The sequence below is a fragment of the Mustela erminea genome, chromosome 14, assembly GCF_009829155.1.
Source record: "Mustela erminea isolate mMusErm1 chromosome 14, mMusErm1.Pri, whole genome shotgun sequence".
In the NCBI taxonomy this organism is placed as follows: Eukaryota; Metazoa; Chordata; class Mammalia; order Carnivora; family Mustelidae; genus Mustela; species Mustela erminea.
Genome location: NC_045627.1, coordinates 44768290 through 44781700, shown reverse-complemented (window position 1 = coordinate 44781700; position 13411 = coordinate 44768290). Strand labels below are relative to the sequence as shown.

Sequence of the window (13411 nt, the reverse complement as noted above, 5' to 3'; positions counted from 1 at the left end):
AGACACCGTCCGATGGAATTAATGACCTGTTCGTCGGTGGACGGAGAAAAGCTTCCACACTCCGCGTCCTCGGGGTGCAGGTTCGTGGGCTGGCGCTGCGGGTGGAGGACTTCAGTGTGCGGGTCTGTGAAATGGGCTCCTGAGCCCCTGGGGCTGGGAGCGGCGGCCCAGAGCCCAGCCCTCGCCCCCTACCGCTCTCCCGCGCCCCGGGGCGTGGGGGGGGTGACGGCTGGAGAGGCGCCCAGGCTGGCAAGCCGGCCCCTCCGCCCCGCGGGGTCTCCGGAGGGGGCGGATCGCGCGAGCCGGAGAGCCCGGAGCCGCCCAGGAATCTTGGCTCGGGAGGCGAGCATTTCCTGCGGGCGGGTCGGCGCGGGCCCGGGGGCGCGGCGGCGGGGAGACGCTACGCTGCGCTCGGCCGGCCGGCAGCATGCGGCCCCTGCTCTGCGCGCTGGCCGGGCTCGCTCTGCTCGGCGCTGCCGGTGAGTGGGGCTGGGGCCCGGGGTAGGGGGGCAGGGGTGGGAGAGCAGAGAGTTGTAGAAGCGGGGATGGGCCCGGGAGGGAGGGTTGAAAAGAGACATGAGAGCGACCGAAAGGTAGAGAATGAGTGGAGAGACTCGAGGCCCGAGGAGAGAGAGGAGGCAAGGATCGCAGGGTTAAGTCTGCAGGTTGGGCACACATCCCCCCAGCACCCCCGGGGCCAGCTGCCCCCGAGAGCCTACAGAGGCGCCCAGGCCTGGGTTATGGGCACTGCCTTGGAGTGGAGTTCCGGCAGGCGATGACCCAGACCTGGCCTAGCACGGCCTGCGGGCCGGCAGGCGGCCCCGCGAGAAGGGCCACGGCTTCACCTCCCCTCTGGCCCGAGAGGGCTCTGCGGTCTGGGTGAGCAGGTCAGTCCTCCTGCTTCCGGAGCTCTTCCCTGAGGGCCTGAGCTGCCTTGAGTGATAGGGGGCTGGGGAGCTTAGGGTGCAGGAGGGAGAGGCCATCTGGTGCTCCACCCCTGCACCCCTCCGGTGGGCCTTGCCTGGCACCGTCAGCTCTCACCTTCTTAGGTGAGGCCCAGATGGGCAGCTGGTGAGAGACTTCTTACAGCCAGATGCTCACGCACCACCCCAAGACCCTGCACATGGCTGGTACTTCACGGTTTACAAGCCACACTCCCATTTACCCAGACTCTCATTCATGCAGCCCTCAGCCAGCGGGGCTGGGGCTCCTCCCAGCAGTACCGGTGAGAGGAAGGCTCAGGTCTGCTGGCAGAGCCAAGCCAGAGGCCTCACCAGGCATCCAGGCCTCCTAACCACTCAGGGGGGCCCTTGCCCCCCACCAGGCTGCTCACCCATCAGCCCGGAGCCAGAGGATGTGAGTCACACAGGTGAAGTGCCCTGTGCTAGGACAGATGCCTCCTGTCCCTGTCCTTTCTGGGCACGGCCCTCTGTGGGAGTCAGCACCCAGGGGCAGGGTGGAGGCCAGTGCGGATCCTGGGCAGCCCCTGGCAGAGTTTCTTGGGTGAGGGAAGGTGCCTTCCCTCGGGGATACTGTCTCCTTCTCTGTGAGTTGGGGAAAATGGTACCCACCCTGCAGAGGGAGCTGCAGGAACGGAATGAAAGAAGTCCCCAGCACAGAATTCAGCACATGTTGGCTCCCGTTTTTGTCCCCTCAGCTTCACTGATCTCTCTGAGCCTCAGTTTCCCCACCTGTTAATTACGGAGGACCCACAGCCTCCTCCTGTGCAAAGAGTGGCTGGGTCTGTGCTTAGCACAGAGGCCACGGTGCAGGTCCTTCTCCCCCCTTTCCTCCCCCGGCCCCTCCTCCGGGAGCCCAGGGCACAAAGCCCAGTCTGTGCTCCCCGAGAGGGAGGAGCTGGCTGCCACCCACAAGTGGCGGACTTTCTGGGGCCTCCTTAGTCGTGGTTGGTATATACACTTCAATTTAAAACCCTTTTCAAATATGACTTCCTTTCTGATGATGCCCGCTCCTTGCTACAGATTTTTTTTTAAAGGGGGAAAGTATTAATGTAATCTCAACCTGAGTTCACACATTTTTGTGTGGAATCTTTCGGACTTTGGACAACTTACTATTGTTTCTCTTAACTTTTGATTATGAAATCCCTGGAGGTAAAGACAAGACAGAACGGTGAACCCCCATGTACCGACCGCCCCACTTCAGCAATATTGTTTCATGGATGTTTCCTTTGTCACTCGCATTCTCTCTCCTTCCTCCAGTAATCTTAAAGGAAATTCCAGGCATCATATATTTTCATCCATAAATATTTCCTTAAGTATCTCTTTCCTTAAGTAATCTTTTAAATATTTCCTTGAGTAATCTTTTTCTTCTAAGTTTTATTTATTTATTTATTTTTAAAGTTTTATTTATTTAAGTAATCTGTATACCTGTGTGGGGCTCAAACTCAAGATCGAGAGTCAGATGCTCTCCAAACCGACTCCATCAGGCATCCCAAAGATAATCTTTTCATAAACATAACTGCAATACCATTATCACACCCTAAAAAATGGACGATAATTTCTTTTTTTTTTCCCCAAGATTTTATTTATTTATTTGACAGTGAGAAAGAGACATGGCAAGAGAGGGAACACAAGCAGGGGGAGTGAGAGAGGAGGAAGCAGGCTTCCTGCTGAGTAGAGAGCCGGATTTGGGGCTTGATCCCAGGACCCTGGGATCATGACCTGAGCTGAAGACAGAGGCTTAATGACTGACCCACCCAGGTGCCCTGATATTTTCGTTTTTTAAAGATTTATTTATTTATTTGAGAGTGAGCAGGAGGGGGAGCAGAGGGAGAGGAAGAGATTTTCAAGCAGATGTGCACTGAGCATAGAGCCTGACGCAGGGCTCTATCCCGAGACCACGACCTAAACCGAAATTAAGCGTCAGACGCTCAACGGACTAAGCCACCCAGGTTACCCTGGACAGTAATTTCTTATATCATCAAATATCTGATCCCTGCTTAAATGTCCTTAATTGTGTCATGTTGTTACATTTGGTTTTGTTTTATCCAAATAAGGTACACACATTGCTTTTGGCTGATATGTCAGTTAGTTTCTTTTAATAGGTAATTTCTCTTCCCCCCTCTTTTCCTCAAAATGTGTTTATGGAAACAACTGGGTTTTTTGTCCCATAAAGTTCTCCACATTAGATTTCAGCTGATTGTATCTGCCAGGAGTCCTCTAAATGTTCTTCTCTCCCCTGTATTGTCTATAAAATGGTAGTTAGATCTAGAAACATCTGCTGTTATGCAAGAATATATTAAGACAGTTTATTGCTTTAACTTGCACTTCTTTGATTACTACTGAGGTTGGACTTTTTCTTTAAATGCATTGGTCATTTCTACAATTCTTGTGAATTGTCTTAGGCTTCTCAGTTGTGGTACTGGGGTTTTTCATATTGATCTGTAAAAACTCTTCATGTATTGATGGAAACAAATTGCTTGTTTTACTTATAGAGCCCTTTTAAGGTTTCTGCTGAGTTCCTTTCGTGTTTTCCCATCAGAGGAATCTAAGGTCCTAGAGCCTGGCCCTTTCATTAATTGTCACCCATGCCTTGAGGCCCTTTGGGCATGCTCTCACTGTCCACCCCTGCCCCAAGCCCCCATGGCCATCTGTCTTCCATTGGAATTCTGCTTTCCGCTTTGAGCAAAAGAGGAAGATGCTGAAGGGCTGTTGTGAGAATCATAGCATTTCTTTTGACACAAATGGATATTGTGGGAGCAAACCACTCAAAGACAGTTCGGTCAGAGGCACGCATTTGGGCTCTGGTGGGGCCCCAAGGCAGCTGCAAAGGTGTCATCTGAACAGGTCCCCTTGGCCCCCTACCTGTCCAGCCCCTCAATTTGTAACTGTGTCCAAGTTTGTTTGCTCGCCGAATGACAGGCCAGTAAGTTGAGAGGCAAGAAGTTGGGGTAGGAAAGCGACTTTATTTGGAAAGCCAGCAAACCCAGGAGACAGTGGACTATCGATTGTCCCAGAGAACCACCTCTCTGAGCACCAGAGTCGAGCTTCTTTTATGTTAGGAACAGGGGGAAGTGGGAGGAGATTGGACTCATAAGATGACTGATGTCTGTAGACACTGAAAAAGGTCATGTCGCGGCGCGTGGGTGGCTCGGTTTAACGTCTGACTCTTGATTTTGGCTCAGGTAGTGATCTCGGGGTCCTGGGGTTGAGCTCTGCCCTCAGCAGGGAGTCTGCCTGAGATTCTTTCTCTCATGCCCTCTGTCCCTCCCCACCAACTCTCTCCCTGTATCTAAAATAAATAAATAAATCTTACCCACCCACCCCCCAAAAAAAAGAAAAAAAGGAAAGAAAAGAATAAGGAAAGGAAAAGGTCATGTAACTTCTTTGTCCCTGCTCAGTTGATATTTGTGTGTAAGAATCTGGTCATGTTGTTCCTGTAAATCTTAACATAGTCAACTCTGTATGCACTTCTGTACCTCCTCCAGTGAGATAGGTTTCGGGTAAGAAAACAGTTTTTGTAAATCTCAGTTGTAGCAAAATTTCTTTAATGACTAACATGCCCACGTACAGGGCAAAGCAGAAGTTTCTAAGCTGTAGGTCACAGCGGCAGAGAAATGGAAACAATGTGGAGTCAGACATGCTCAGTTTCTCCCTGTTGCAGAGGAGGCAGCTGAGACCCCAAGATAGGAGGCCCTTAACTTACAAAAGCTCACATCACTGCACAGTATACTCACGTGCACAGTATAGGCGGAATGAGGCAGGTAGGATACACATCCTGTGCCTCCTGCTTACTAGCTATGTAACTTCCAGCATGTTATTCAATCTCTTTGATCTTTGGTTTTCTAATCTGTAAGAAAGGGAGGTAAGAGTTCTAAACTCTTGACAGAATCTGATGAGATACTGTACGTAAGCACTCAGCAGAAAGCTTGGTGCATCGTGAGCGATCACTAATCCATAGTAGCTTCCAGTGCGAAGTATGGTTCTGCCCATTGTAAAGGTGAAGAAACAGAGTCGGGTGAGTGGGACTGGCTTCTAAGAGAGTGCAGAGAGGCAGGTTAGCACTGAGCCCTCTGCGTCCTTTTTGGAGAATTCCTCCCAAACGTCCCTTGGATCCTTGTAGAGGATCTTCATCTATTCCTAGAAGAGATGCCTTTCCATCGTGAGAGCTGGTCGAAGTGATCCAGCAGAGCGCTGGCTGCATGTGGAGAGGCAGAGCCCTGGGGAATAAATTCCTGCCTTGCTTCATCTTCTGCTACCCTGGTGGATGCCCCCCAGGGCCTTTGCATGTCACTTGGCAATTGCAAGGCATCTTCAAGTGCACGATTTCCTTGAATCAGCACAGCAATCCTGCAAAGTAGACCTAGCAGGGCAGATCCCTCACTCTCTGCAGGGGAGGCAAAGAGCCCTGTCAGTAAGCCCAGAGTTGGACTGCGTCTCTGACACCCAGCCTTGGTGCGCTTTTCAGAGTGTGCAGAGAGAGCTTTATTCTGGATGGCTTCTTAGACCTTCCCTGCCTTGTGGGCTTTTGCAGTTTACCTCTGAACTCATACATGAGGAAAAAAAAAAAAAAAAACCTCTTGTAAAGTTCAGGGTGCCCTTTGGGGTAGTAGCCTAGCTTGCCTGCCGTAATCAGATACTAAATGTACTGGAATGACACTGATGTGCTCTCGGACGGACCAGCAAGACTCAGATCCAAGGAGAACAGGAGGACATGTCTGTCCGCAAACCAAACCCAGACGTGCCTCAGAATCTGAGCTCTTTGTTGGGGGCTCGAGGTTCTCTCTCTCAACTTAGCCGGAGCAGTTGCACATTACTGGAGTTCTTCATGTAATTGTTTGCAAGTAGTATTCGGCTTAAAAAAAAAAAAAGAAGTTTAAAAACCACCAATGGTTTTAAATGAATCATAAATTTTGATACAAATATTGATGTGGTAAATTTTATTATTCTATTACATTGAATGTGGCAAATACAGTTAACCCCTGAGTGACAAACATTGCTGGTCAAAGCAGAGTATGTCTTCAATAACTCAGGAACCATGGTAATGTACAGGGTTGCCTCTGAGAAATTACGTGTCATCACAGAAGTCATTTGAGTTGTAGGTGCTTTCTTAGTGTTTAAGTCCTAGACACAAAAGATCTTCTATGCTGTATGTGGGAGAGGCCGTACTTCCCGCCTCAGAGGATGGGGACCTGGTAGCCATGTGTCTTTAACTGGCTGAGTGAGCCCAGCGCCTCGCGGGGCCTCTGGCCTCCACTGCAGCCTGCTCTCACCAGAGCTCTGTGTTCTACCCATGGCCACCATCCAGGGTGCACATAGGCCCCGAGTGGGAGCCAGGCCAGGGAAAACAACCAGGCCTCCAAGAAGGTCCCTTTCCCAACTGGCCGGGGCGGGGCAGGCGGGAGCACAGGAAGGGAGGGAACACGGGGAACCACAGCTTGGCTGTTTAAGCAGGAACACCGCCACCCTGCAGCCTTCCCCGCTCTCGAGCAACCCAACAACCCCGTGAAGCAGGCATTACCCCGGGCCTTCTGTCTGAGGCGCTCGAAGACATGGAACATCCAGCTCGTGACTTGTGGGAACTTCTGGTCCAAGAAAGAACTTGTCCTTGACTCACGCCCGTTCTGTCCTTCTAGCTAATTTATGAGGCCTCTCAGCAGACCCTGAAAGATAGAACCACAGCCCGAGTGAACTACAGGGGCAGGAGGGAGGGCCTTGGGCCTCCCCACCCCGGGTTAGGAAGGAGGCAGCAAAGGCTCTGGGAGGAGACGAAAGTTTCCCACAGGCCCACGCCAGTTCCGGCCAGGCAGGGTGAGAACAGGGTCCCCTGGGGAGTTTTCGGCCCTCGCACAGTGAGGTCAGTGGTGGGGTGAGGGCCGGCATGGCCGAGGGAGCCGCAGCAGTGGCCTTGTGGTGAGGGCCCCAGCCCAGCTTTCTCTCACCGATGAGCTCACGGACACTTGTGCGGCGGGGCTCAGGCCTCAGCTCTGTCCAGATGTGAGGGATTAGTGCTGTGTGATGTGGAGAGCAACCTCGGCCAATCCTTCTCCCTGGAGGGGTTTTGGAGCCAAGTTAGACCTCATTGCCGACATGTAGAAAACAGGATGTTTCAGGCCAACGGAGGGGAGTGGACTCATGTTGTTCATGACTTACAGGCCTGGCAGAGCCTCGCACTTGGCCGGCCAGGTCAGACTGTTTCCTCCCGGCCCGAGCTGGGTCTGGGAGAGGGCAGGCGAGGCTCCGGGGAGAGATGTGGCCAGGGGCCCGCAGGCAGAGCCTGTGGAGGGTGTCTGTGGACCCAGACCCCCAATGCACAGGCCCCCTTTTCACGGACAGCCCTCCTTGTGGGTGAGAGCAGCTCCTCCAGCCCCTAGCAAGTCCCTCCTCTCTTGGCTGGGCTCCCCGGTTCTCCAGCTGAGACACATGAGTCAAGCTTCTGTGTCCCTTCATCGCGGCCGCCTCTAGCCCTGCTTCAGCCTCTCCAAGGCCCAGAACGGAGCACAACCCTCCAGGTGGGGTCCCTCAGGCCACCCTCGCCCTCATCCTGAACTTTCCCATCCACGCATGCAGCCCACGATGGCTTCTGCTTTTTGCTAACAACCCCATCAGACAACTGGCTTTTATTATGGAACATTTCAATCCAGGTATACAAGAGTAGAGAGAGGAGTGGAGTGAACTCTCATGTCCCGTCACTCAGTTTCAACAGTTATCAATCTTGGCCAATCTTGTGTGGCCACCCATGTCTCCTCCCACTCCCAGGCTGGAGTATTTTGAAGTGACTCCAAGATATGCTAGGATTTCATCTCTAGAAACTTCTGTATGGATCTCTAAAACACTCCTTTAAAAAAAAAAATCAGTGCTCACTCCAGCCACACATAGATGAAAAAAATAACCAAAGTACCATGTCATGTCCATCCCCCTCTCCAAAGTCAACAAGACCATTTGTCTTTTTGAAGAAACTTTTTGAAATTTAGTGGAAGGAAATTATGAAAAGGAAACTAGAGAAACAAATTGATCTCCATAAAGGATGCTCAGAGCTGAAGCATGTTTGGTCTCTGCTCTTGGTTCACTCCCCTTCGTGGAAGATCTGGGATCCAGATAGAGTTGGAGCTGGAACATGTCAGGACGGGGGGTGGGGGGTGGGGGGGCGCTCTGGCAGAGCTCTGGGAGGCCAGCTTGCTGAGGTGGGGTCAGGAGAGGGCCAGGGGGCTTGGGGTCCAGTCATTTGCGGACCGCGTGACCTTGGGCAACTCATTCAATGTCCCAGAGTTACGCGTTCATCACCAGCAAAATGGCTCACCATTGCTGTCCCTACCTCAAGAACGGCCAGCCTTCTGGGCGACTCTGTATGTCTCCTTGGGCAGCCCAGCCAACACCAGGGTCTTACAGTTACAACAGTTTTGCGCCTAGATAAAGTCCAATAACCCTTGCCCCCAGTCTGCCTCAGACGCCCACATCCATGACTGCAACCTTGGTATTGTCACCCGGAAGCTGTTCCACTTCTCAGAGCTGAAACTGCAACGTCTGTCACCACTCATTCCTTCTGTTACTCCATCATCCTACTAAGACCTCCAGTCCTGTCAGCTCCTCCATTTCTCTTAATTTATGGGCCTTCTTGTTGGCCCCCTTTCCTTCATTATCCAAGCTAGAGCTCATCCTCTCAACTCCTTGCTGGCAAAAGCCTCAATCTTTTCTCCCTTGATCTCCCCACATGATCTCTGCAGACCCCCGGGCTTCTGCTCCATCCAGCCCCCCCCCGTCCTGGCCACTCTGTACCCAGGGCGGCTCTCTGGGGGGACTGGTCTTTCCAAATGTCCCCCTGGAGTGGGGTCCTTCGGCATGGGCTTCCTCCTCCTCCTCACCTCCTTTTTTTTTTTTTTTTTAAAGATTTATTTATTTATTTATTTATTTGACAGAGAGAGAGAGAGAGAGAGATCACAAGTAGGCAGAGAGGCAGGCAGAGAGAGAGGAAGGGAAGCAGGCTCCCTGCTGAGCAGAGAGCCCGATGTGGGACTCGATCCCAGGGCCCTGAGATCATGACCTGAGCCGAAGGCAGCGGCTTAACCCACTGAGCCACCCAGGCGCCCTCCTCACCTCCTTTTGAAGCCCTCTCTGTGTTCGAGCCCCCTCCCCAGTGGCCTGCTGATAAAGTGGCTCTCAAAAACAAAGACAAAGACAAAAAGAAGTCATTTGCCGGTCACCGTGCCTCCCATTTTCACGGCTGTGTTTAATAGCCCCCTCACAGAATCCCCGAAAACTTCACAACTAGCTTCCTCTTTCATAAGTCAACGTGAATTTCCAGCAGACGGTTCCCTTCTCACTTCACGGACTAAGGAGAAACGAACAGGTGAGAACTCAGTCTGCATCTTGGCCCTTTGAGGAGAGGTCTGCCTTTACCACTTCTGCGGGCCCCCTCTCCGCCTCCAAGCGCCACCCCCGCCGACCCCACCACTGCTGGGCTCCCAGCCCATCCGCTCCTCAGTGCTCCTGCCCTTCAGGCTATCAGCATGGTTGTTTCTTCAAAGAACAGTAACAGCAAGAAACATTCTGTACACCATGTTATCTGATCTCCTTTACTTCACAGAAAGGCTTCAGGAAAATGTTTCCCAGGATCCAGGTTTCTGCCCTTGGACCTCTCTTTCCCTCCTGGTCCTATAGCATCTAGACTTTGCTTTGCCTCCACTGCTCTGTGAACAATGCTGGGGTGGGATTTAGCAGTGATTTTCTCCTCACTCTGTCTTTCCATCCTTGCCTCGCTAGACTTCTCTGCTGCTTCAGCCCTGGCTGACCACCTCGTCCACAGTGAAACTCTTCGCTTTGCTACATTTTGGAGACAGTAGCCTCCTTCCAGAGTGTCAGGGTTCTCCAAGGTTCCAGCCAACTCTGATGCCCCATAGCCATCTTGGGGCTACCAACACTGAAACCTGAGCCCAGAACCCGGTCCCTGAGACTTCCGGTGTGAGGGTTGGTTGGTGCTGGAAGAACCAAGGAGGAACCAACGTAAGGGAGAAAAGGGATGAACCAAGAGGTGAACAGGATGAACCTCAGGTTTTCCAGACTTGCTGTGTGCACTGCCCATAGCGTTGCACCCCTCTGTGCTTCAGCTGGGGATTGCAACTGGGTTGTTGTGAAGTTTGGTTGAGTTCACACATTGGTTTAGCGTACTATGCGGTCCACGGTAACTACTCATCAAACGTTCGATGTAACTGACTAGTCACCAATGTCAAGGCGATGGCTAAAATATCTCCTCATCCTCTCTATTCCTACTGCCCTGCCTCGCTTCCACACTTCCCACACTGACTACTACAATAACTCTCTGCCTTCAAAGACAAATCCCTCCAATCCATTCTCTGTATTTATAAAGTTCATATATGACCGTGTGACTCTTCGGTTGAAATAAACCCCAAATAAGCATCATGGTTTGTTTATTGGGGCATCTGGCTTTGTGTCCATGCTCCTCCTCCTCCTCCCGTTCACCCTGTACTTTCCAGCCACTCCAGCCCCGTGAGGGTTTGGGCATGAAACTGTGCCATTTTATGCCTTTCTCTCTTTGCACACACCATTCTTTCTGGCTGGGACCTTTCCTCCCTTCCTTACCTTACAGAGTTCAGGCAACACCTCCTTCAAGAAGCCCACCTGGGCATGGGAGGGAACCAGGGCCATAGAGACAAGTGAGTGATTGGGGCACCCCATCCTCATACCCTGACCCACACTCGGGCTTCCTTTGCTCCTTTTTGTGACTGTTTTCAGGACCCATCTCGTGGAGCCCAGTGCTTGGCAGGGGGTCTCTGGTGTTCTAGGATATGGTGACGAGGCTTGTTTTCCCACAGCTGCTGAGCCCTTTGTGCCCTCCCGTGGAGAACCGGCCTGGAACACAGGGTGTGACAGACACATGGCTGTCCACGACCGTTTAGACGTCATAGAGGAGGTAACCAGGGTGGTTTGGGAGGACAGGCAGTTTCGGGACCACCTACCAGACTGGTAGCTTTCTAGGGCTCAGGAGAATCTTGCTTTGGAAAATGGGGGAAATCCAGGCCAGTCCTGCTCCCTGGCCTCCATGTGAAGCATCTCCCTCCTTCCCTGGGCTGTTAGGCTCACCAGCCCTTTACAGACCCTGCCTCCCCACGGGCCTTGCTTCCACCCAGCTCAAGATCATGTCCTTACACAATGAGCTGGTGGACATTCAGTCACCGTGTTTTGTCACTCAGCCATGGTCTGTAACACCGGGTCCATGACTTGTGTGGGAAAAGATCTACACTTTATTTTCACAAACCTTTAACTGAAATTTAGCATTCCATTCATTATAAGTACAGACAACAAACTGTAAATGTATTTACCAGTACAGTGACTTTGTTCTCAATAGAAATCACAGATAATTTTATCCCATTATAGTTGTGAATATATCAACCTATTTATTATTCATCCTAGACTGTATGTCAAAATTACAGTAGTTGCTAGACCTGATGTTAGATTATGTTATTTCATGAGTTAATAAATACATACATTTTTACATCAAAGATTTAACTTTTAGTACTTAAGTACTTTTAGTACTTAACTTTAATGCAGTTGGTGTCCTAGGAAATCCTACATGCTTTATTTTTTTCAATTGAAGTGTTATTCTGAGAAGGGGTCTGTAGGTTTCACCAGACTGCTAAGGGGGTTCATTCAGGAAGAAGTTAGGATGCCTGACTAAAGAACGTTTCAAATCCCAAACCTGTCATTTGGCAGAATGGCCACCAGAGGGCGGGGCGACAAAAAGAATGTGCTCTCCCGGTCAAGTCCAGAAAGGGAAAAGAGAATCCCAGGGTTGCTCTGCGCCACACCTGTGTGATTGAGTGTATTGACTCCTGCCAGGGCCAGGAGCCGCCTTAGAGAGTGAAGCCCTGGGATTCTAACATCTGGGGAACTGAGAGGCCACCAGGGCCAGAGCCTGAAAAAGGAAGACTTAGGTCCCCCAGCACTCAGTTCTCTCCCCGCTGCGCCCCATTGGGCTGCCAGGTGTCTCTGAGGATGTGGCCAAAGAAGCAAGACTTGGCACCACTCTTGTGCTCCCTGCACGCCCTGCTGCCATCTCTCTTGTTCTAGACGGTGGAGAAGACGGTGGAGCACCTGGAAACGGAACTGAAAAGCTTGCTGGGCCAGCTAGAGGTGCTGGCCTGGAACCTTCCCCCAGGGCCCTCTGGCCCCACCCCCGACCTCCTCGGAGATGGTGAGCAGCTGGGGCAGCAGAGGACAGCTTGGGCTGGGGATGTGGCCTGGACAAACCAGGAGAGGGATTGGCGCCTTCTGAGCGGAGTGGGGAGGCATCCCCCAACTCTCCCCGCCTGTTCTCTGCCCTCCATCCTGCCTGGGGGCGTTGCAGCCTGGCACCTTGGTCAGGGCTTTTGGGAGAGCTGGCGCAGTTCACGTGGGGCCCACGGAGCACTGTCCTGGACGCAGAGTTCCTGCCTCCCCCACCCCCCGGGCCATTCGCCGGGCTCAAAGCTCCTGCACTCCTCTCAGGTCCCTTGCAAAGACCCCATCCTGGGTCACCACAGACCCCTCCGATGGGGTGTCAGAGGGGGTTGCCCCCTGCTCCCTCCCCATGCCCTGTGTTCCTGGCACAGGAGTTCTGGGAACTGGGAAGGGAGGGGAGGGGAGGGGAGGGGAAGGCAGGAGGCCTGCAGCACTCCTGAGCTGCCCCCTCTCTTTCAGATCGCTTTGGAGCCCCCGAGCCTGAGCTGCCCAGCAGCTGGAAGTGACACACATGTGGCAGCTCTCCTCTGAGTACAGAGCTGTGCCTTCTGGCCTGCCTTCATCAGCTCGGTGCAAAATAAAAGCTCGTCCCTTGGTCTCCCCTGTGTCTGCTGACAGTGACCCCTATAGCCACGGCGCCTTCTCCATCTACTCCCGGGCCCTGGGGCCCATGTCCTCCTGCGGGCTCAGACCGGGGAGACCTCAGGTGGTCAGTGCTCCTGCCCTCCCTACTTATAGGGGCAGACAGGGCAGGAATTGGTTCAAAGATGAAGCACCTGAGGCCCAGAATAGCGCAGGGGCCCTCCGAGCAGCCTCCCTACTCAAAACAGGAGCAGTGAGATCACCTGGGAGCCTGTCAGAAATGCAGGACTGGGGGCCCAGCCAGACCTCCCGCATCAGAATCTACATGTCCGCGAAAGATCCCCAGAGGATATGTGTGCAAATCTGTGTGCGATTTTTAAGTTGTCTACTGAGGTAAAATGCACACAACGTAAATTTCAAAATTTTAATCATTTTTGAATTGTACAAATTCAGTGGCTTCACGTGGCCGTACGCTAATTCCAGAACACTTTCATCATCCCCCAAAGAAACCCTGTACCTGTACGCAGTCACTTCCCATTCCTCCTCCCACCATCCCTCGGAAGCCACTAATATTTCTCTCTCTGTGGACTTGCCTAGTCTGGACATTTCATATAAATGGAATCATTCAACGTGCA

General features: G+C 52.3%; 1 protein-coding gene across 1 annotated transcript; it reads left to right on the top strand.

Annotated features, from left to right (window-relative positions):
- The first annotated feature begins 278 nt into the window (after positions 1–278).
- Positions 279–13411, top strand: PLAC9 (placenta associated 9). The gene is made up of 4 exons (XM_032312323.1): positions 279–479; positions 10790–10887; positions 12045–12168; positions 12654–13411. Exons 1-4 carry the CDS (start codon positions 428–430, stop codon positions 12698–12700), a joined length of 321 nt encoding a protein of 106 aa, XP_032168214.1. The 5' UTR covers positions 279–427; the 3' UTR covers positions 12701–13411.

Bases quoted from the DNA above. Each gene is read 5' to 3' on its own strand.
- PLAC9 (XM_032312323.1), top strand. From the start codon at position 428: ATGCGGCCCCTGCTCTGCGCGCTGGCCGGGCTCGCTCTGCTCGGCGCT. The intron at 480-10,789 runs GTGAGTGGGGCT...GTTTTCCCACAG, and splicing joins CGCTCTGCTCGGCGCTGCCG to CTGCTGAGCCCTTTGTGCCC. The intron at 10,888-12,044 runs GTAACCAGGGTG...CTCTTGTTCTAG, and splicing joins GTTTAGACGTCATAGAGGAG to ACGGTGGAGAAGACGGTGGA.